A 21,860-nucleotide genomic window follows, 5' to 3' on the forward strand; every position below is an offset into this window, starting at 1 on the left:
TAACAGAAGTATTTCCCACCCAATTCGACTCGGGGCCGTTTTTTTAAAGGCACTTCTACTGGCCACAGGAATCTTGTGAACTTGTATGTTCATGCACTTCACGTGAACCTCCGTTTGCCACCCGTCATGTCCACGAGCGGTGTTAAAATTTCAGCTTTATTAAACACATAGGCTTAAAATTAGCAAAGTTAGTTATAACTACATAGGCACTAACTAAAGCCGTCAATAAAATGGAGTCGAGCCTTTAACTCCCGTAGCATTATAAAAATTAATGGCTAATATAGTTAAAATTAGTAAAACACAATTTGATATTTAAATTCTCCATTTATTTCCGTTCCCAATCACAAACGTTCTCGCTCTATTGGTCCATACATAATTCATTTCAAAATTTCATTCGTTCATAAACCACTTAATTATAAATATCATTATTATATATACATTTTTACATTTGATAAAGCGTGACATACACAGAAGTTTTAAGTTATCGGATTTTTAAATTGGTTACATTTTATTTACAATATCTATAAGACTTTGACTATGGAATTTAAGTTATACATATATATCTCAGCCAAATTCAGAGTCGATAAGCCGTCTAGTATATGTTTTAACAATTTCCCATTGATCGAATCGAAAAACAAATTTAATTTGTATACAACATTCGTTTGTATAATTGGATAATCAGATTACAGCTGATAATCTCTATATATTTTTTTTAATTATTCGATTTTGATTTTAGACGTTTCTTAAACAAAATACTAGTTTTGGTTATATTTTTGTATGAATGTCTTTAGTTAGTTGTTACTATTAAGTAATCACTGTACAAAAACGTAGTTGCTGTCGATTTTATAAACAAGATACTCCTTTTAGTTATATTTTCTTAAACAGTAATAAAAACGTTTAGACCATGGAATCCAATAAAATATTTGTTTAATATTGAAATGTCTTTTGTTTCATAAATTACGTCATATTGAAAGCCTTCTAAATCACGAACATTAATAATACCGATGACACAATTAGAAGTGTTTTTACGTTGAATATAGATATAAAAACTTACTACATTTTTCCTCAAGAGTGATGTTACATTTTCCGTAATTTGGTATTATTCAGTAACATATATAGCTCACTGACTATATATATGCGTTAATGCGCTACTCAAATGATATTAGAACAATGTCTCTTCATGCTTCCGTTTACTGCCAAATATGACATAGCGCTGCTAGTTTCTACTATACATTTTGTCGTTCGTGCTAAGAGAGCTGGAATATTAATTAAAATATTTCTTTCTCAATAACGCGCTTAGCTTATTGCGGTTGGTACAAATAGTCATAATATTTCTACCTACAGGTCCAACCACAATCAAAGGAAACGCGCCATCAGTTTGTCTTTCGTTTGTTCTAAACGAATTTTTGGGGAACAGTATACAACATAAGCTATATAAAATTCTAAGACATACATAACTAATATAATTTTTAAATATTTTAACAATTCCATTCATTTATATGTTTCCTAATATTCACAGATTAACAATATTATATCTGTATTAATATATCGTTAAAAATAGGAATGTTTTGATTCGAACACCATAAGATTCTTAATTACGAATAGTTAGCCCAAAACGTTTTATTTCTGGCTTAAACCTATAGTTTTCTATGTATAGAATAATCATATGTACAAGGTGGAAAAGCTTTTGTAAGTTAGGATGAGATTCGGAAGTCAAGACTTGAACTTATTAACTTTTCTATCTCAAAATCCAATGCGATTTTCACATAAGGGAGTTTAGTTTCTGGATCTTACCCTGAGCGAAGTTCAAAAACCACAGTAAATCCGTGTGAATATTTATTAAACGCGCGAAAAGGATTTTCTGTCACCTCATGTTTTTATCGCTGGAACATTTATAATCAAAAGAGTATACATAGACGGTTCCTTATAAAATAACATATTCTTGGTATTAGGTGTTACTTTAGGTTTATGCCAGATAACTTAATTGTATGCTTTTACTATACCTCAAACTTGCGTAGCATTGTCAACACCCAAGTAATTATTTAAGTCACACGAATTTCTTTTCCTATGCCCACTTGTTCTTAAACTAGCACTAACTATGTTCGCTCGCACTCTATCTTTAAGGACTTCATTTTCAAGATTAATTTTAAGAGTCTTCTCTGCTCTTTGGGACACCAGTAACTGATTGTGAATGTTGGGGGAACTAACACTGTTTCTGGGTATTGTGGCATGAGGTGTTCCAGGTGCTGGTGATGGAGCTGGTTCTTCCTCAAACCTCATCTTCACAGGTCCGATATCCATGTCACTCTTATTTAAACTATAATATGTTCCTCCAAACATCTTTGTATTAAAGTTTTCGTAATATGGTATAACGCCATTCAGGGTGGAGAATGGTCGTAAGTCACTCTCATATGGTAATCTTCTTGGTAACGTAACGTATCCTTTTGGACTCATGAAGATGTTGGCTGCTTGTAAGCGGCTGTACAATGCCGGGCTAATGCTTATAACGTCGTAGTTGGGGGATTTTGGACTCTGTCTGTCATGTGATGCAGCTGAAGAGCTCTGAGCAGTTGATCTAAGAGGTATTGAGAGTAGATCGGGTGGATATGTCTGTGGGTCCTTCGCTATTCGATCTATTAGCAGCGTCTTATGTAATGATAGTTCGTCCTGCCGGTGATTTTCTTCTTTAGCTGTGAGAAAAACAATTTGTCATTATCATGTATTTTTTAGGTATCAACACAAAGAATCTTATAGAATTTTATACTTATAGTCGGACCTAGCTAATCATAGTCAAAATAAATTTTATTAATTGATAGTTGCTCTCGAATTACTAGTACTGTTATAATTTTTTTTTATTAAATTGTTTTTTTTAACCTAAATAAATTAAAGTAAATTTGAAAGAAATAGATACTTATGTAATATAAATAAAATAGAAGAATGTCTTATTAAGCTAAAAAAAATTTTTTAAAGAGATTTTGAGCAGAATTTCCGACACGATAATTTTTAAGCGTTAACAATGTTTGCCTAGGTCGATCTCTGGCTGTGCATCAATGGTTTTTGAACACTCACTCGTACAGTGAAGGAAAATATCATGGCTTAGATGTAAAAAGTTGACTGCATCTAGCAAGCATAGAAGGTTGATCACCTATTTGCCTATTAAAAACATATGCTCACGAAACAGATACAGAATTTGAACAACAAGTTTGGTAACCACTGGTCACTGGTTATTCGACCTATTTTGTGTCCAATTATTCTTCGTATAATCGTAAATTTCACTGAAATGTCTTAATTTTAGTAGTAAAATGTGGACGATGTCAAATTATAGCCGACGTTCTTTATAATTTATATCTCGCTAACTATTTTCAATGAAACATTCTTAACACTGCCGTGCTTTAGTCCATAAAATTTAATGAGGTTTGCGGTCCTTTGTACCGAAACCTGATTGAAGTAACAAAACAACAGGCGTTCCATATTTACGGTACATCAAAGGGTTGGAATTAGTTTTGTCTGAAAAATTCTTTTGTTTCCATAAGTATGTTGTTATGAAACGCGTGTCGATTGGCACTTCTTTCTGAGACACTTGATAGTACGGTTTTGAAAACCTTTTTTTTTAATAAAGTGCCGAATTACTAATAATGAGAATCGACTGACAAGAGAGTCGCTGGTAAACCAGTTTTAGTCTCCGACATCTATGAACATCATTAGGTATCATCATACCTTCCATCGAGGATTTGTCCCAACCTACCAGAGACGTAGAGAAAATTTACTTTGGGTTAGATTTGGAGTTGACTGACTATGACTCCCTAATGAAAAAGGAATGGAATTTTGACATACGGAATTATTGTTCTCGCTGGACCTAGGATCCTTATAATCACAGTTCCAATACGCCTGGCTAAATGACACATGATGTCAGTTTTACCAATATAAAACAGAAACGAATGTAATTTATTTTATTTACCCTATTGTTTTCTGGGTTAAGTGTAAAAAATCTCACCTATATATGGCAATAGCCTTTTATTACTAAATAAAATTATATGAAAAGGGAAAAGTTCCTAGTGATTTCCATTTTTCGGGAAATTGCGAGGAAAAATGCCTATAAAGAACCGAGTAATTCCAAACTTATACCATTCAAAAAGTTTCATTACAAAAATCGCTTTGATAACGATTTCATTCTATTACCAAATTATTTTTGGAGGTAAATTGGAAGATATTAGATTAATTATTTGAAGAAAAAAAACATAAATGTAATTTATATAGCTTTTGAGATATATTGATTTTCAAGGGGATGAAATTGTATTAGAAATTCACGTGTCAGAGTGATCTAACCAAACTCATCCTTAAAGCTGAGATCGAATTATGGAATTTTGTATAATCCCCAGTATGAGTTGGGTTCATTACTTGGTTGTTTTATTTTTTTGGCATCGCATTTTTTTATAGAAATATTAGTCCTGTTATTTGGAAAAACAATGCTTCAGTCAGCTAGTAATAAATTATGATGCAGTGGAAACTGTTTAATGCAACCTATTAGGGTTAAAAATTCTAAACAATATATCGGACTGGATCGCTCACCTCTACGGTACGAGAAAGTGTTGATTGCACAATAATAATTACAAATATAATTAATAGTTTATTTGTTTTGTTTTTACTTTTTATTAATAGATTGGGTATTGGAATTATTATAGCATGAGAAAACTCTGTCCCCGAGGTCTATGCCATAATTTACATTACAGTATGGGAGCTGGTTTACGAGTGCGACTCTCAATATTGAGGTTGTAGGTTCGAACCCCGGTTGTACACCAATGGACTTTCTTTCTACATACAAACGAAAGGCACATTGGTATTTCACGTTCTAATCTCAACATAAAAAATTCGGCGTGTGGCACATGTTCGCCTACTTGTCATTACAAATGATCATGAAACAGATACAGAAATCTGAGGCTGATACCTAAAAAGGTTGTATCGCCATTGGTTTATTTTGTGTAATAAATAAGTTATTTCGGGTACATAATAATGATACCAAATTGTAGTTTTGTTCTAATTGTGAAATTATACGTTTATATATAGGGTATAATTACGTCTATTTAATTGTTAGTAATTTAAGTTAATAATTTCGAAACAGTTGACTCATGGGAAAGGTATGTTAGTGAAGTGAAGAAGTGTATATTGTTTATTTAATGTTATTTTTGTACACTACTATAAGACTAGTTGAAGTGTATAATTGCATTTAGTATTGCGTAGTTTATGCTTGTAATAAACGAGAATTTTTAAGGAAAAACAATTTCGCATTACAAATATTGGCTGAGTTGAAAGCAAAGAAAAGCTTAGAAATATCTGAAAGTGGATTTTAGAGTTCATAGAAGTCGTTTTTCTAGACTTAATAATGTAATCGAGGCGCTGGAAAAGCGGAACAACTTAAACGAAAATTGTGATGGAGGTATAAATTTACATTATTCTACAGTAATGTAGAATTTTTATGAATAACCATCTCTGTAGAAAAATACAGATCTTTATGTTATAGGTTACGTAAATAGGTAATATATTACCCGAGCCATTGCTTTACGTAGACAATTTAAGAAGATACTTTAATTTTTGGTTTATGTGTGCAAAATAATAGTATTTTAACGGCTCAATTATAAGAGTCTTACCTCTAACTTCGAATTTTTCCCTTTGGAGTAGAGACTCTTGGGCCGTGTTATTGATTATCTGTACAGTGTTCTGGTGCTTTTCTCGTTCAACTAATAAGTATCGCAATACAGAGAGGACATGCTGCCAGGGTTAAAGGTACACAGGGACAAAACTTTTTTTTTTTTTTACTTTTGATTAATTTTTAATTATTTTTATAATTAAAAATTAATCAAAAGAGAAATTTGTAAATACTCTATGTTTCATTGTTATGATTACTAATAAACGTTATATCTATAATATTTTAGAAAAATCCTTTTCCGTCTGAGAAATATAATAACAATGAAAAAATAACTTTTAACGATAACTGAAAAAAATACTACAATGTACAATACAACTATGAATTAATTGTCTTTCTACGGCCTCTAATAATATGAAGTTTTTGATATGTTACCTAAAACAGTTTCGCTATCTAGTAGGGTCTTGTTCAATTCCGACATTTCTGTTGCTTGGGCGGTTAGCGTCGTATCATACTTCTTATTAGCTTTACAAACTATTTCACTTTTAACTAGTTTCTCAGGCTCAGACGCAACAGACCCTTCTATAAGTGCATCGCCATTCGATGAACGTGTATCTGTTTTAATCAGTCTTTTTATTTCACTGCTATTTGTTGTACAGTGGCAAAGAGTTATAACTGCCCCAAAAATTATTACTATCGCAGTGAGACTCCCAACCATTATAGCAAAAGAGTCCGCCTCCATGCCAGCTATGGTTCCTGCTCCACTATACTTAGATAACACTAAAGTCAATGTCTTTTCATCTGCACCGCCTGGGTTTTCTGCCACACACGTGTAATTTCCTCTGTCAGTATACCTGGCGTGGAGTATTGTTAGATTCACCCATCTTATTAGATCTAGTGTGTTGTCAGCAACAACATACCGGATTTCTCCAAACGACCTCAGCTCAATAGTTCTCCCGTTAAATTTCCATATGACTTCTGGAGTAGGGTTACCGACAACTTTACAAATCAGAGTCACGTTTTCGTCATAACTTTTGAACGTAGAATCTGGCAAGGGCTCTAATATAGTAGGCCGACAGGCAAAGTTTGACGAATCTAATTCGTTCCAAAGTTTGGAGCGGACTGCAGCAGGTTCCGCACATGAAGTCGGGGGAGTATATAAATTGTGACTTATCACCCAATCCCGGAACGTTTGTAAATTACAATCACATCGCCAGGGATTGTTATGTAAGTCTAGGCCGGACAAGTTTCTTAATGCCATTAAAGTTTCGGGTTTCATGTGACTCAGATTGTTACCGTCGATTCTAAGAATCTTTAACTGCGGTAAGTTTACGAAGGCCTTTGTACCGATTCGGACGATTCTATTATTGCTCACTTCGACTTTCTGTAAGTATTTTAAGTTTCGAAACAGTCCGTCCTCCAATTTGTCGATTAAATTATTGTTTAAGTTTATCAATCTTAGTTTCTCGGTGCTCCGGAACGTGTCTGGATGAAGGAATCGTATTTTATTTTTAGATATATCTAACTCTATCATTATAGCTAATGTAGCGAATGCTGATTTATTTACAGATTCTAAGCTACAGTCTCTTAAGAAGAGTTTTTTGAGATTGCTTAGGCCTACTCGTTTGAATGCTTCTTGGTGTAACTGGAGAAGATTATTATTGGAGAGATCTAATATTTGGATATCGCTACTTAGGTTGGCGGGTATGACTTTGAGGCTTGAGTTTGAGCAGATTGCAGCCTTATTGCCGGACTGCCACCGACAGTCACAAGGGCGCTGGCATTCTGTCGTAAAGTCAGTAACTGTCATGGAGATGGTGAGCGATATAACGGATATCCTCAGCCATTTTTCCCAACATTTGTCAGCCATTTTGTTATGTTGGTCATTTCTTTGTGTCGATGCATTCCTGGTGAATATTCTTCCTTCGTAGCATAAGGTATCTGGAACAAGGAAATGTAACTATTAATTTAAATTGAACGCGAAGTGTTTGTGGAGATTATTCGTTTTTTGAAGGTAGAATTGAAGGTAGAAAAACCTTCACCTTGAAGATATAGCGTATATTCAAAGTAGCATAAAGTACAGTTTGCACTCAAGATCAAGATAACACCCCAATGCTTGATGGAGAATCCATGGAAAACTAATATCAAGTATTCAAGTCAAACGTATATACACCGTTCGATCTACGTTGTGAAATAGCGACTTGTTCGAAAGGAAGGTGATGACAAAACAGGGGCTGTTTTTCTACAGTTTATAGAAGCGCTAGATAAAACTTTAATTACTGATAATAAGCTTTTATTAGAATTAACATGAGTACCATAAAATGAATTTATAAACTCTTTATTTTCCTTCATAATTTTAACACATTTCCTAAGCATAATCTAATCTAAATTAAAAAATAATAATAATTTTTAATTACACCTGTGCTCGATGAAATTGTTATTTTGTTTTGGTAATAAAGAGTGTGAATGTGGGGTGCGGGTGCCGGGCGAGCGTGTGATGTGCTAACGTCTCGTTCATTCGCCTGAGGTCACTGACCACACCACACGCCGTGCACTGACGTACGCTTCCGTAGTTGCACACTATAATGAAAATATCACTTTATTTCTCCGCTTCGTCATCAAAAACACCCTATATCTATTAGACTGTGTAAAGTCAACGACCGAATGAATAGGTTGGCTCATTTAGGTTTTTACTTTTTAACGTAGATTTTGTAGTCAAATATGCGCTTTTGAGTTTCAGTGCAGTAAAAGCTAGCGCCTTTTTAAGCTTTTTTACTAACAGCTTAAGTTTTATTAGTAATGACGTAATTTATTAACTAAGATTTTATTTAGATATTATCTTTATCGCCTCCGTTATACAATGTTATAGTTATCAAGCCTTCAATAATCTTAACATTGAAAATTTTATTTTATTATTTAAAACCTTTTTACGGTATTTAATATACAAATAGTTTATGTACAATATTCTTAACCTACTTAATAATACAACCGTTCACGGACAATCTTACCAGTGGTTAAATTAGCATTAATTTTCGTTATGATTTATTTAAGAAAAGAGTTTTTAATTTCATAGTGGTAAGAGCGATTATTTTTATATTGACCCATGAAATATGTAAATTATAACTAATGTTAGTATATTTGTTCGTGCACTTTAGCGTGCGACTCTCATCCCTGAGGTCGTGGGTTCAAACTCCGGCTACATCAATGGACTTTTTGTCTATGTGCGCGTTTCTTTTCTTAACACTCTCATACGGAGACAAAAAAATTAATATGTCAGGCACATAAGGCTGATCACCTACTTGCCTATTAGACAATTGATTACAAACACATACAAATATCTAAGGCCTAGAGTTTGTAGCGCAACCAAATTACTAACAACATTTCACCCAGCTTCGTTATTCCTAAACAGTGTACCTAGTGTCATTATATACTTAAAATAAGTCCTGTGCTTGATTTCACATGATATCAAATAATAAAAAATAAAGGAACGTGGTGTTTTTATGGATATTTCACACACGAATGGAACCGCACGCGATAACTCACACGAAATGTGTCGTTGGCCTTGGTATCTTTAACTGAAAGAATATCTAGTAGTCAAACTGTATTACTTATTACACAGTTAATAAAAAAGATTTAAGTTTGCGTCTTGTAGATAGAACTGGTGGCCTCAGAGCTGCTGCTTATCTCGCTCAACAGATCAGTATCGCAATACAGCCAGGAAGCTGGAATTGCCATCGTTAAAGGTTTACCTTTCTAAAAGTTTGTTTTAACAAACTTTTATATTTTTTTTAAATTTTCTATTTATTATTTTTTCTTTGTAGGTTAAGGATCTTGTAAATACTGTATATTTGTGAGTTAGATATAGAAGGTAATAACCATTAATAATTTACATAATAATTCTAGAAATCCTAAATGCTATGGAATCGACTGCCCGTCTAACTCCGAATGAATACGACTAACTATCCTTTGAGATAAGAGCGTAAAAAGCCCATTTTGCCCCTATATTAGTGGTCAAACAACAAATTTATTTAAAAACAAACAATTGTTTTTCAAACAAGTGTTAGATATTATGGTACTTAAATCTCCACCATCCGTATCACCTCGATGTCCGTCTTTCCCCAACTAAGCGCTTTTTAAGGAAGTTTTTGCCGCGCACCACTGTGTGGAACCAGCTGCCCACTGAAGTATTTCCTAACCAATTCGACTTAGGGTCCTTCAAGAAAAGGGCTTACTAATTCTTAAAACGCCGGCAACGGTCCATGGGCGGCGGTGTCACTTAACATCAGGTGAGCTTCCTGCCGGTTGCCACCTGTTTTATAAAAAAATATTTTTACTTTCATTGGATTCAATCTGAAACGTTTAAATTTCTGCACCTGTAGTTCTTTACTTTAGTTTTCTTTCTGCGACCCAAAAAGTGTTGTGTCCTCCTAAATGAAAATCTTCCTGTACCATTTGGTACCTTCCAGCTCCAGCAGGTACTTTGTCTTGTTACGTAGATATTGTATTAAGTTGCAAATGTATGTTAACATAAATTTATGGTAGTTTATTAAGAATGTTAATTGTCCATAGTTAAATTTAAAGTAATAAAGACCAACATTGTCACCTTTATTTCATACTGCTGTCTCCGCTCAACTCAATTCAGTTTCGCTTTAATATGATTTTTTTACTTAGCCTATCTTTTGAATCCAGACATACAACGTATGGACTGTTCGCTTTCCTACGAAAAACTAAAACTATTTTTTTCATTGTATCCAATCCCCTCTACAAATACCTTTTTCAAGGTGCAATGAAGAAAAAACAATTACTCGACGATAGCTGATTTACGAGCTTCTTAAAATAATTTGGAAAAAAAAATATGTTTATGAATTTGCTCAAGTTTACGTTTAGTCTGAGCATAAAGAGTTTCGGCTTAGCGGTTATTTGAAGTAGTATATATTTTTTTTGCTACGCATGGTTTAATTTTTTTACAAACATTATACAACGTATTAATGCTCTCAACATTACCTTTTTTTGCCCTCAAATCCCACGACAAATATGTCTCCCCACAGATTATGAAATTATTTTACACAGAACTCTGATAAACTCAATACGAAGCTGATAAGATATATCAAACATCAATATTTCATTAAACTTCGGGAATAGAGCAATTTCAATATAGTCCAACAGAACATATATTGCTCAAGTACTTGATATTTATAAGTTATACAGCATTCCACAATATCCACACTAAAGCCAGGTTTCTAGGGTAACTGAAACATGAATTTATATGTACCAAAACCGCGAACTATGGAGCCAGGCAGGTACCTTAGGGAATTCCAGCTTACGTTATTAAAATGTCTTTATTATGTCAGTATTTCGTAGGTGAAATTTGGATGCAAGGTGTTAAATAAAGTTTATATTAAAATAACCTTTTAGAACCTAAATCAATCGTAAATAAATTATGCTTTGTTGACTTAATATTAATAGATCTAGCTGGAGGAGCTCCAGGAAAAAGAAATGTGGGTAGACCACAAAAGCGATGCGTTGGCGACATCGTTTCTGGGGAAAAATATCGAAGAGGCTAAGAACAGATGCAAATGAAAAGGTCAGGAGGCTTTTACTCAAAAGAGATCCATACTGCAAACAGCACAATGGAAAGGAAATAACAATTAAGAGTTTTATAACAAACCTAACAAAAATTTGATATTTTATTTTAATTAGTATGGGATTAACGCGTCTTTATTATTATTATAAAGTCTAATACCTGAAATAGAACGTTGAGAACGTGGAAACAGTGCGTTTCGTTTAATTGGGATTGGTCAAATAAATCTGTTGTCGAACACGTGTCAGCGATGTCATTATGTTTGCTGTTACAAATGAACACTATGTAGTGTTTTGTTTTACATTCAGACACAGTACACTTATTTACCTACTGTGAATAAATTATTTGTCCATAATTAAATTAAATGTACTTCCAAAGTTTTATATGTAATATGATAAAATCAATCTAACAGTGGATAGTTCGGATTAATCTAAGAATTCCTTTACTTAAAATGAAATTATGACGTATGTAAAATACGACATATTTTTTTTTGCAGACAAATCTCAGAGTACATTTTGAATGGTTTGCAAGATTCAAATTAATGTAGTTAAGTGATCGTGGATATTATGAATAATAAATCATTTCTTTCGTTAGATAACTCGGATGCCTGAAACAGCTAAAAAATAAATCAAATTGAATTTCAATTCAAAACTACTTTTCCAGGATTAATATATTCAATATTGATTGTTAGATAAAATTGTTAAGTTTTCTGTTACCTGATTTTATTATTTTCTATCCATTATTTCTTAAGGAGTTAAGAACTGCACCCCATTGCGGATGGGTCGATATAGAAATGATGTAGATGATGTAGAAAGCGTATAACTTCGGCCTGTATGTCACAGATCACGCGACGAATTAAGCTGTCTTCGCCGTATTCTGGGTATCTCCCTTCCCGAGTAGTTCCAAACGAGCAACTTTGGGAGCGCTGCTTAGAAACTCCAATTAACCAGAAGATCAAGCGACGTAAGTGGAAATAGATAGGCTATACACTACGAAGAAATTCCAATAATATCCCCAAGGTGCTTGATTAGAACCCGCAAGGAAAGAGGAAGCGTGGCTGTCCCAAGCAAACCTGGCGTCGTACATTTGGAGATGAGATGAAGAAAGTCGGAAAGAGTTGGAGCAAATTGAAATACGAGGCTCTAGACCGACGATGGAGACACTGTGGACTTTACTTAACGTCCTATAAGGGGTTATAGGACGTTAAGTAAAGTCAACTAAATCATAATCCAGTAAACATATACAGTAGATACAGCACTATATATGATGTGGTGAACTTTAATAAATAAATAAATATATTTGATATTCAATGGAAATTATCGAATCATTTATACTTAGTAAATTAATACAAAAGAACAATAATGACTTTATAGCACTCCCGAAATTAATTGCAAAAGTTATAGCATTTAAATCGGCTCTTCGATAAATTATTGTGTAAATTGGTTTCTCGTTTTATTGCAATTTGATAGCTTAAATCAATTTAAGTATGACTGATTAACACTTCGTAATATGTGCAATCCAAGTTTGTAACCATATTGGCTATTTGTATTTTCATAATTTTCTTTATTGCCCTCCCTTTTCGCATAATTTAAGATACTTAGAAATTATTCTTTACGAATATTTTACGACGTTCATGCCGATTCAACTCTCAAAGTTCCAAATCTCGTTCGTAATCGCCATTTAAAGGGACTTTTCCTAATAGTAGACAATGTCGTTTTATGGCCAATAAACTGGATTTTTTTTACATATATCACTTTTATTGATAGTGACTTTTGATATATTGACGCTTTTTGCGTTCTCGTTTGAGCGCAAACTGACTATTTGAGAAATGTGTTGCATATACCCCATACTATTTTATTATTATGCAAATTGTATATAATAAAAACACTTACTTACGCAATTATTATCTTCAGCCATATAGGCAGTTTGCGCAAAATGACAGGCTCACAAATTTTACTTTAATTTGAAAATTGTTATATTTCAACGTTCTTGTCCTAAAATCTGTTAACTACTTTTTATATCTTATATTTTACAGTTGAATGTGAATTAAGCAAAAGAATTAACAAAATTGTATCCAATAGAATGTAAAAGAGGGGTGTCACGTAAAAAGATGGACCAATGGCCTGCCGATGAGAGCAAGCTAGCTCGAGATAGAACAGAATGGGCAAAATTAGGAGAAAGCCGGCAATCAAACTGGTTCCTAATAATGATGTTTATGTTTTGTTTAAAATGTTTGTAAAGAACTTGGTTTATAAATTATTATTATTATTACAGATTTATCAATTACTCTATACAATAATTGTTTAGTTTTAATTTCTTAGTATAAGTATTAGTTGTGATAATATAAGTTCTAAAAACTAAGGTTAGTTTTATGTTCTAGTATTTGGATTTGTATGGCCCCTTTAAGGGTAATAGCATCTTCCATATTTATTAATTTGTCTTTGTCTTCAACATTCTTCTAGTTTTCCCGCCAATGACGTCATCTTTCCATCGTTTCTTTTGTCATCTACATCTCTTTCCAATAGGTCCAGTCCGTTTTGTGGTTTCAAGTGTGTTCCATATTTTATTCCGCCCTCTAGATACATATGCCATTGTTCATAAATAGTTCCTAGTTCATAATAGAGAATAAAGGTTATATTTATTTCTACTTATTATATGGAAATGTCAATTTCAAGTCTAGGATGTTGACGAATCTATCACGTGCCATAGAGGCGGCGACGAGAATCGCTGTGTCTTTGAATAGATATTTTTCAGCGGAAAGTCTTTAGTCAAATTCTTATATAAATAAAGCTTTAGAGAGGATGCCATTATTAGCTTATAATATCTTCAAAAGATTTATTAAAATGACTTAAAACTTTAATTATTTACCTTCAGGTAGAATAATAGTTATTTTGTCATTGAAACGTAATTAGTGTAAATAAAAACCTGACATAAAATCCAATATTTCATGTTTAATTTTAGCCGCAGTTTTATGAAAATCGCCACGTCTAACCACTAATTATAACATCATTTTGCACTTAACACTTTAGAGGGGAAATTTGAAAGGATTATTTTAATTATAAAGTCATATATGATACAACGGCCTCATCGCTAACAAGCGCATCCTTTCAGGCAAACCAATATTATATTCTTTTACTAAAAGTAAAAAATATTATAAATAAGTACAAGTGTGCAATTAAAAATGTATTATTTATAAATACTAATTAATTAATGACAGAGAAAGAAAAGGAAACTTAAAAAAATCATTATTTAAGATTTATACATTCCTATTTAACAGTACGTTAATAATTTATTTTAACTATTGCGATACTTATTCGTTAAGCGACGTTGACCTTTAACCTCAACATTATTTTAATAAGACCCACAGCTCAGTGTATAAACTACCATATTAAACTTTTATGTATTAACAATCCTATAATCCTGATAAACAATATCCAGAAAAACTCAAACTCACGTTTAAATCAAACTCACACGAGAAAAGGAATATCGTTCTCAATTTGCAGTATTTTGGGCTAAAACATATTCATTTGGGAGCGAACAGAGGACAATACTGACATTCTATGCGGTGATTACCCCACTCGGGCCGAACAATGTCCCATTGTTAATTTCAGCCACGCTTTTAAGCTTTTTTCTGGTCAGGCATATGTAGCAATTATTGTGGAAAATTGACTTTTCGCTTTTATTATTTATGGGGGTGTTAACTGTTGGGGTTCATTTTAAAATGGTTAAAGGGTTACAATCATAAAGAATAATATACTATGAGTTCAATAATTGTGATAAAAACCAGTGGAGTTCATATAATCACTCTGGCAATATGGCTGAGACCCAAAAAGTGTTTTGGTCTCCAATACAAAAATCTTGTCACTTCCGAGTTCTAGTTATTTAGCTTTCTGTTTATTTATTCACAAAGATACGTACACTATCCTTACAGTACTAAGCCAATACGATAATGTCGAAAATAAATTAAATATTATAAATTATACAATATTAAACATGTAAAATACACAATATCACTACTGTGAAGTCATTCTGCGAACATATAATGATTTCAATAAAATACGCATTTATCCCGGGTCTTACTAGATCAATAATTGTTCCTACTAACTTGTAAATAGTACACTCTGTACGCTTGCAATTATTTATAACAGACTTTGAAATTCATCACAATTTTTAAACTGCCCAAAATGAATTGAGTTATTTTAAAAATGTATGTGGAACAAAAAAAAAGGCAACGTCCACTAGAATCCTTGGCAGATATAAAAGAGATAGCGGGAATATATTGGATAGTAGCGAAGATGAGACACAAATGGAAGAATTTGGTGGAGGCCTTCATTCCAAGTTGCAGTTGTGTACTAACATTATACAATGACATAAACGTTATGTATACTAAAACTCGTGTTTTAGCAAAATTTTATAAATTCAAAATTACTTAAAAGCTACTTTCTATGAATTCTATATTGTTTTGTATTCTACGCGTGTGTGTATTATTTACACTCAATAGTAGGAAATAACTAGCGATCTCGAAATAGATAGGCTAAATTCAATTCAATCAAAACTAGATTTGAGGCTAAAACCGAAACCCTGTAGCGCTACTATCTTTAAAACTCTTTGCGATACGTATTATCAATTTTTGAGGTGTCTGATTCGTGCATAAACACTGTAAAATCTTATTCTATTTTGGGTCAAGTCTTGAAATATATCTAGGAGCTTAGGGGAACTAGGGCGCATCTATTGAATTTTTGATTTATCACATGTATATTTGAGATTCAAGTCAGATTGAAAAGTTTTGAAGTATGTTATCCTTTACTTTATAAAGTTATACTGGTATATAATGCGATGTAGGTATCTATTTGGAAAGGGTATTTGGTGAGATACGGTTAGTTCTTATTAGCTGCCCACATGCTCGTCATGCACACAAAACATTAGACTTTACCTTCTAATCTTGACCGCTTGAAATTACAAACAGTAACAAATTGATTAGCAACAGACATTTCCATCTTATAGTCTTTGGTTAACATAGCTTTTACACATTGAAAGAAAACATTTTTTTACCGGATTAAAGCTATTTGTATTATTATAAACTTGCTATATTATAATCCGGTTAAAAAATTGTTTTCTTTCAAGACATCATATGTCCCAAACTCTAAATTGGATTTTTATAAGATATCCCAATTTCCAAACTGAAATCTTTAATAAATATATTAAACAATAGTGTACCAATCAATGAAAATCGCAAACAGTTCGACTGTTATTTGATAATTTACAAACCTAAGGTAGTCGCTGATAGAATAATAACAAACCTAGTGTTTGAAAACGTGATAGCCAAAAATTCATTAATGGATCCAAGTCAGTTTCCTCGCTGTTAAAATATTATACAAAATCAATTACATAATAAAATGTTTTATTGTATGTGTGTAAATATTTTATTTTTATTTTGGACATATCCTTTTATTTAGCAATAAATTTAAAATAATCTTTTTGACAGAAAATATTAGCATAACTAATATTAAAACGACTTTCATTCCTGGGGTCGTAGGTTCGATCCCCGGCACCAATGGACTTTCTTTCTATGTGGACTTTTAACTTGTCGCTCGAACAGTGAAGGAAACCATCGTGAGAAAACTGGCTTGCCTTAGAGCCAAAAAGTCGACGGCGTGCGTCAGACACAGAAGCCTGTTCACCTACTTGCCAATTAGATTAACAAATGATCACGAAACAGATAAGAAAATCTGAGGCCCACACCATAAAAGGTTGTGGCGCCATTGATTTTTTTATTTAATATAAAATTAATAACACTTACATATAACACTATAAAACCTCGTTCTTACACAGAAGTGAATAAGTTTATCGATTTCTCGTATATAAATATTTTTTTTCAATAATTTAAACATAATAGCGGAATATATTTATTAATAAGCGAATTAATTCATCACTGATCCTAACATTTACTAGTCGTTGATTTGTCGACTTTATAAAGGATTTATTTATACATTAGCATACAAGCGATTCCAAAAGTCAAGTATATTATGTTCTTAATAATGGCTTAGGTCACGGTCTCTAGGGCTGATTTATTGCCTCCGTGGAAATAGTGCGGCTAATAACCCCATAAAAAAGACTTAAAATGGGGTAACAAGGGTGCAGAAGTAGAAATACATAATACATTATTGAACTGAAACTTCTTTAGGCGCATGATGAATTTTTACGGATGAAACGTAATAATAATAATATTAGCGTACGATGTGCAGCGTTTTGTCGAAGAAAAGGGAGAGAGCGATTGAGGCCGATTGAGAGAGAGTGAGAAAGGGCCAACGTAGCTTGAAGCAAATAGCCATGGAGCGAGAGTCGAACGACAATAGATGCTATTTTTACAAGATAACAAATAAATAATGTTGAAACACGAACCTATATTGTATATTTTACTTATCAAAATGCTTAAGTCACAACAATACCAATAGAAATCGCGTCGAATAAATAAATTAAAATAATTAAATTTATAATTTGTATTAATTTTCGACACTTTTAATATTTCAATGACAATTCCTAACATATCTTTCTTTCCCCCCTATTGTTCATATTTATTTAAAAATAAAACTTATTATATTTTTTTATTTTTATATAAATATGAACAAGACATAAAAATTAGTTTGCCAAAGAAGTTTCACTTCTGACATGTACTTTGTACGCACGCACTTTTAAGATTTCTCTTTGTTAAGGATGATAAAAATTCTTATGTTTAAGGCCCTATCACGAAATGCTTTGATAGTGTCTCGGGGTGGACTGCGATACGCAATGGAGAGCTGGAGCGCTAAGGCGAGCCGGCCCATAATAACAATTAGTTATGTAAAACATTAAATCAATGTAATTTTATCATTTTTTGTTCTGAAATCGATTACTTGGCTTGCGATAAAATATATCTTATAAATTACAAAATAATGTTCTGTATACATTTTCGTCATAAAATGAATTCAAAGTGTCAAAAATTGGCTATGTTTGGATTTTTCTTCTATCGAGGGAAATTATTTAAATCTTCCAAAATAGATACATAAACTACTATATATTTTTCCATTTGCCAGACTTCAATAAACGATGACAAAAATGGAAAGAAACAATGTACTTTTTTGGAGTACCGTATAGGCCCTTAAAACAGATTTAATAACTAACGACTTGCATGCCCTAGCTGCGAACGGGTTATCCTTGACAAATTATACACCTAAATCTTCCATGGTGCCAGTTGTTTTTGTGTTTTATAATACATCATAAAATATTTACAACTCACAGTATATCTTAACACCCATTACTGGAGCATAATTAAAGTTTCAATCCTCTTTAAATATAGGATATTGAAGAATAAAACAACAGAACCAAAATTAAAACATTAAATGCGTTAAAAATCACTTAAGGCAAGTAAAATACTGTTGTACTTATAATCCAGCCAAGTTTCAAGTAAGCGCTTAGCGAGATGCTTAACAATGAAAATGTTAATTATTTTTCTCACGTATAATTCCCGAGGCGGGTTTTGCATAACAGAACGGGAAGAAACTTGCATTCATTATACGAGTTTTAACCTAATTTGTTGCTCTTAGAAAAAACTGTTAAGGACTTCGTGTCAAGTGTCAAGATGATATAACCCCGTTGAGCTTAATATTATTAGGATCGGCGTACACGGCTTAGCCGCGTAATGTCGGTTTTGACAGAACGCATTCTTTATATTTTACAATTTAGTTTCAAATACGCCCACGGAGCGTTCCTGCCAAATGAATCACAATAACGTTTGGTATCAGATTTTACGTATTGTGTGTGCCAAAAGTATTGGAAAAATAAATACCACAGATAATATAATAACAGATACTATAAAAACTAACTCAGAAAAAAATAAACAGTCAGTGACATTTATTAAAGTCATTATCACTTGCTGCCTATTCTTTGTTAATGTCTATTATTTTACAATCTATAAAATGGAAGTAAAAAGTTTCTGTGACTTAGAAATTAACGAACATATCTTCAGGTGGTTTTGTATAGTCGGTTTACGGACGAACATTTCAACGTCATAAGAAAACAATGATGAAAAATTATATATGCATTATTAATTGAATTGAATTATCATGACTAAATTGTCAAAAATTGGTTGCCATTTTTGCTGCAATTGTGGTTGTAATAAACAAAGGATTACCGCTATATCTATCTCTATCGCTTGTTCCTCACTAGCACGTTCGGCATAGGCAGAACGTGACACTGAGTCATTTATCGATTTATAAGACGTTATTAAAAATAATAGTTTTAGATAGGTAGAGACTTGCCTTAACAATCGAGCAGCGGCTTCTTTGAGTGCTTTAAACACATGATAATGGACATTTAGATGTTGCAGACAAAGTCACGAGCAAAAGTAAACAAAACGCGCATCCCAGGAATTGCAGCGAAACGCTATCTAGAAGTTGCTCTGAATGATATTCAGAATGTCGGAATGTGGCACCTTTGTGGAAGAGTCTTTGTTCTTTTGCTTTGAACATGTCTGCTTGTTACATTTTGATGTGTGACGTCATTTGTGCAAATTAAATGCCTAGTTGCTACTTTAAGGGCTGAAAAGGGTTCCTTTGCATCAAACAAGTTATCATTTGGAACGAAATGAAAAAGCTTTTCGTTGTAAATAGCTGAAGCAAGCCAAATTCAAAAGATGGGATTTAAATATTATGATTTTTCTTATTATTTTAGAAGATAATATTATATATCGTTGGTCTAATTAGTATCAAGCTATTATTATTAGGAACAGGTTCATCATTCATCATCCGTTGTTCAGTGATACCGCCCCGCCGCCTTTCGACACCCTCAATGCCTTGCCTTTAAATAATTGGTACGTTCTTTTCTTGATGGACGTTTTATAATAGGCATAGTAAGCCATTATTGTTGCTGCTATATAGTTGACTACTGTACTAAAAGTGCTGACGCCACACTGTTCTCACAGATACATGGCCCATGCAGGCATGAGGAGGATGGAGCAGGATCTTGTCTTGAACCGAGGCCTAAAAACAGTTTTTTAAGTGAACCTTCTTTATCGTCGTTGGATAAAAATTAACAATCACATTTTTCGGTTACGCATCCCATTTTTCCGTTACGCGCCATCTGTTTCTTGTCCCTACTACGCTTGATTCGAAGCCATTAATAACAAAAATATATAATAACGATAACAATGATAGTAATAATTATATTACATTTATTGAAATTCTGTAATAATCTTAGTAGTAATAAGGTAAAATCAATTCATGTCTATGATAATAAAAGCCTTTTGTTAAACTTTACCTAGTTTAACTTTATTTAATCAATTTCTGTAATTAGTAGGTTATTTTTATAAAAAAAGTCATAAAGAAGTTTCACTTCTTACGTGTGTGTACACGCGCACATTTTTTTTAAATTCCTAACTACGGCTAATATACTTGGAACCAAAATTAAGTTATATACGTTTTATATAATATTTTTATATACATAGTAATATGTAAATCGCTGTTGTGATTTTATTTGTGTTAAAAACCGAGGTTACAATTGTTCATATTTCCATAATTTATGGTCCCGCTGCAAACGTACATTGCTATTGTATTTAATAAAATTAAAATAAAAAAATCGGCTAATACAACCGTTTTTTTAGGTCTGGGCCTCAGATTTCTGTATCTGTTCCATGGCAATTTCAACGTTATAGGGAAGTAGGTGATCATGTGACACACGCAAACTTTTAGGGTCTAAGGCAAGCTGGATTCCTCACGATGTTTTCTTTCACCAAAAGTGAATATTGTAAGCGCACGTAGAAAGAAAGTCCATTGGTACACAGCCGGGGCTCGAACCTACAACCTGACGGAGAGTCGCACGCTGAATCCACTAGGCCAACACCGTTCAGGATTGTATTTAATATTCCGTTTTATGAAAAAAATCATAAACAACTAGAGATCTACTCTCATACAGTTTTTAAGAATTACGCGCATAGTTATCTCTTACTTCTAAGCGTTAAGTTAATCTTTAATACTTTGCTCTTGCATTTTAGTTTTTAAACTAACACTTCCTCGCTTATTCTTTGTTAACTTAGTTATCGTTTGAGAAAATTGTTTCTCTTGAATAAATATGGATCTCTTCGCTTCTCCCGTTACGATTCTGTAAATTTGATTTTGAACGCGGAATTCAAAAGCGGAATATATTTGGAATTCACTTTAAAGTCTTGTAACGTTGTGCTAATAAATGCTTGTTCTATCAGTTTTATTTTTCTTTAATGTGTGAACTGGAGAATATAGATTTAAAATGAATAAAGCGTATCTCTGCTTCGCTAGTTTATTTTACGAGGAAAACCCATAAAACTAACATCTGGTCTTAAACAGATGTTAATTTTTGACTTCCTTAGGCTTATAGATTAATTAATCCATATTTATTATAAAATAAATATTAAATCTAACTGATTCATGGAAATCATCGAATCCACGGTTGTCATCCAAAATTCCATAACACTATGTGGAAGTAATTCAAATAAATAGTAATTGAAATGGAAGTAATGAAAATAAACCAAAACGGAATTTTTATAAAGCTAATTTTCATACTTTATATTCCTCGATAGCATTCGCCGATTGAAGTGATATTTTTCATACGCGTGACCCAGACGCTAAA

At 32.7% G+C, this 21,860-nt stretch overlaps 2 protein-coding genes across 2 annotated transcripts in view; both read right to left on the minus strand.

The window, feature by feature from the left end:
* Nucleotides 1-1,461: 1,461 nt before the first annotated feature.
* On the minus strand, nucleotides 1,462-5,775 carry LOC123712331 (the record flags this gene model as incomplete). Its single annotated transcript, XM_045665356.1, has 2 exons — nucleotides 1,462-2,690; nucleotides 5,646-5,775. Coding segments are annotated over 2 exons (816 nt in total), but the record flags the coding sequence as incomplete, so codon positions are not given.
* A 237-nt stretch (nucleotides 5,776-6,012) lies between these two features.
* LOC123712330 (leucine-rich repeat and immunoglobulin-like domain-containing nogo receptor-interacting protein 3) overlaps nucleotides 6,013-21,860 on the minus strand; it is a 101,547-nt gene continuing 85,699 nt past the window's right edge. The window contains exon 4 of the mRNA XM_045665355.1: nucleotides 6,013-7,582. Coding sequence (XP_045521311.1) covers nucleotides 6,048-7,511 — 1,464 coding nt within the window. The 5' untranslated portion in view covers nucleotides 7,512-7,582 and the 3' untranslated portion in view covers nucleotides 6,013-6,047. The remainder of the gene's footprint in view (nucleotides 7,583-21,860) is intronic.

Source organism: Pieris brassicae, chromosome 7 (assembly GCF_905147105.1).
Source record: "Pieris brassicae chromosome 7, ilPieBrab1.1, whole genome shotgun sequence".
Taxonomy (NCBI): domain Eukaryota; kingdom Metazoa; phylum Arthropoda; class Insecta; order Lepidoptera; family Pieridae; genus Pieris; species Pieris brassicae.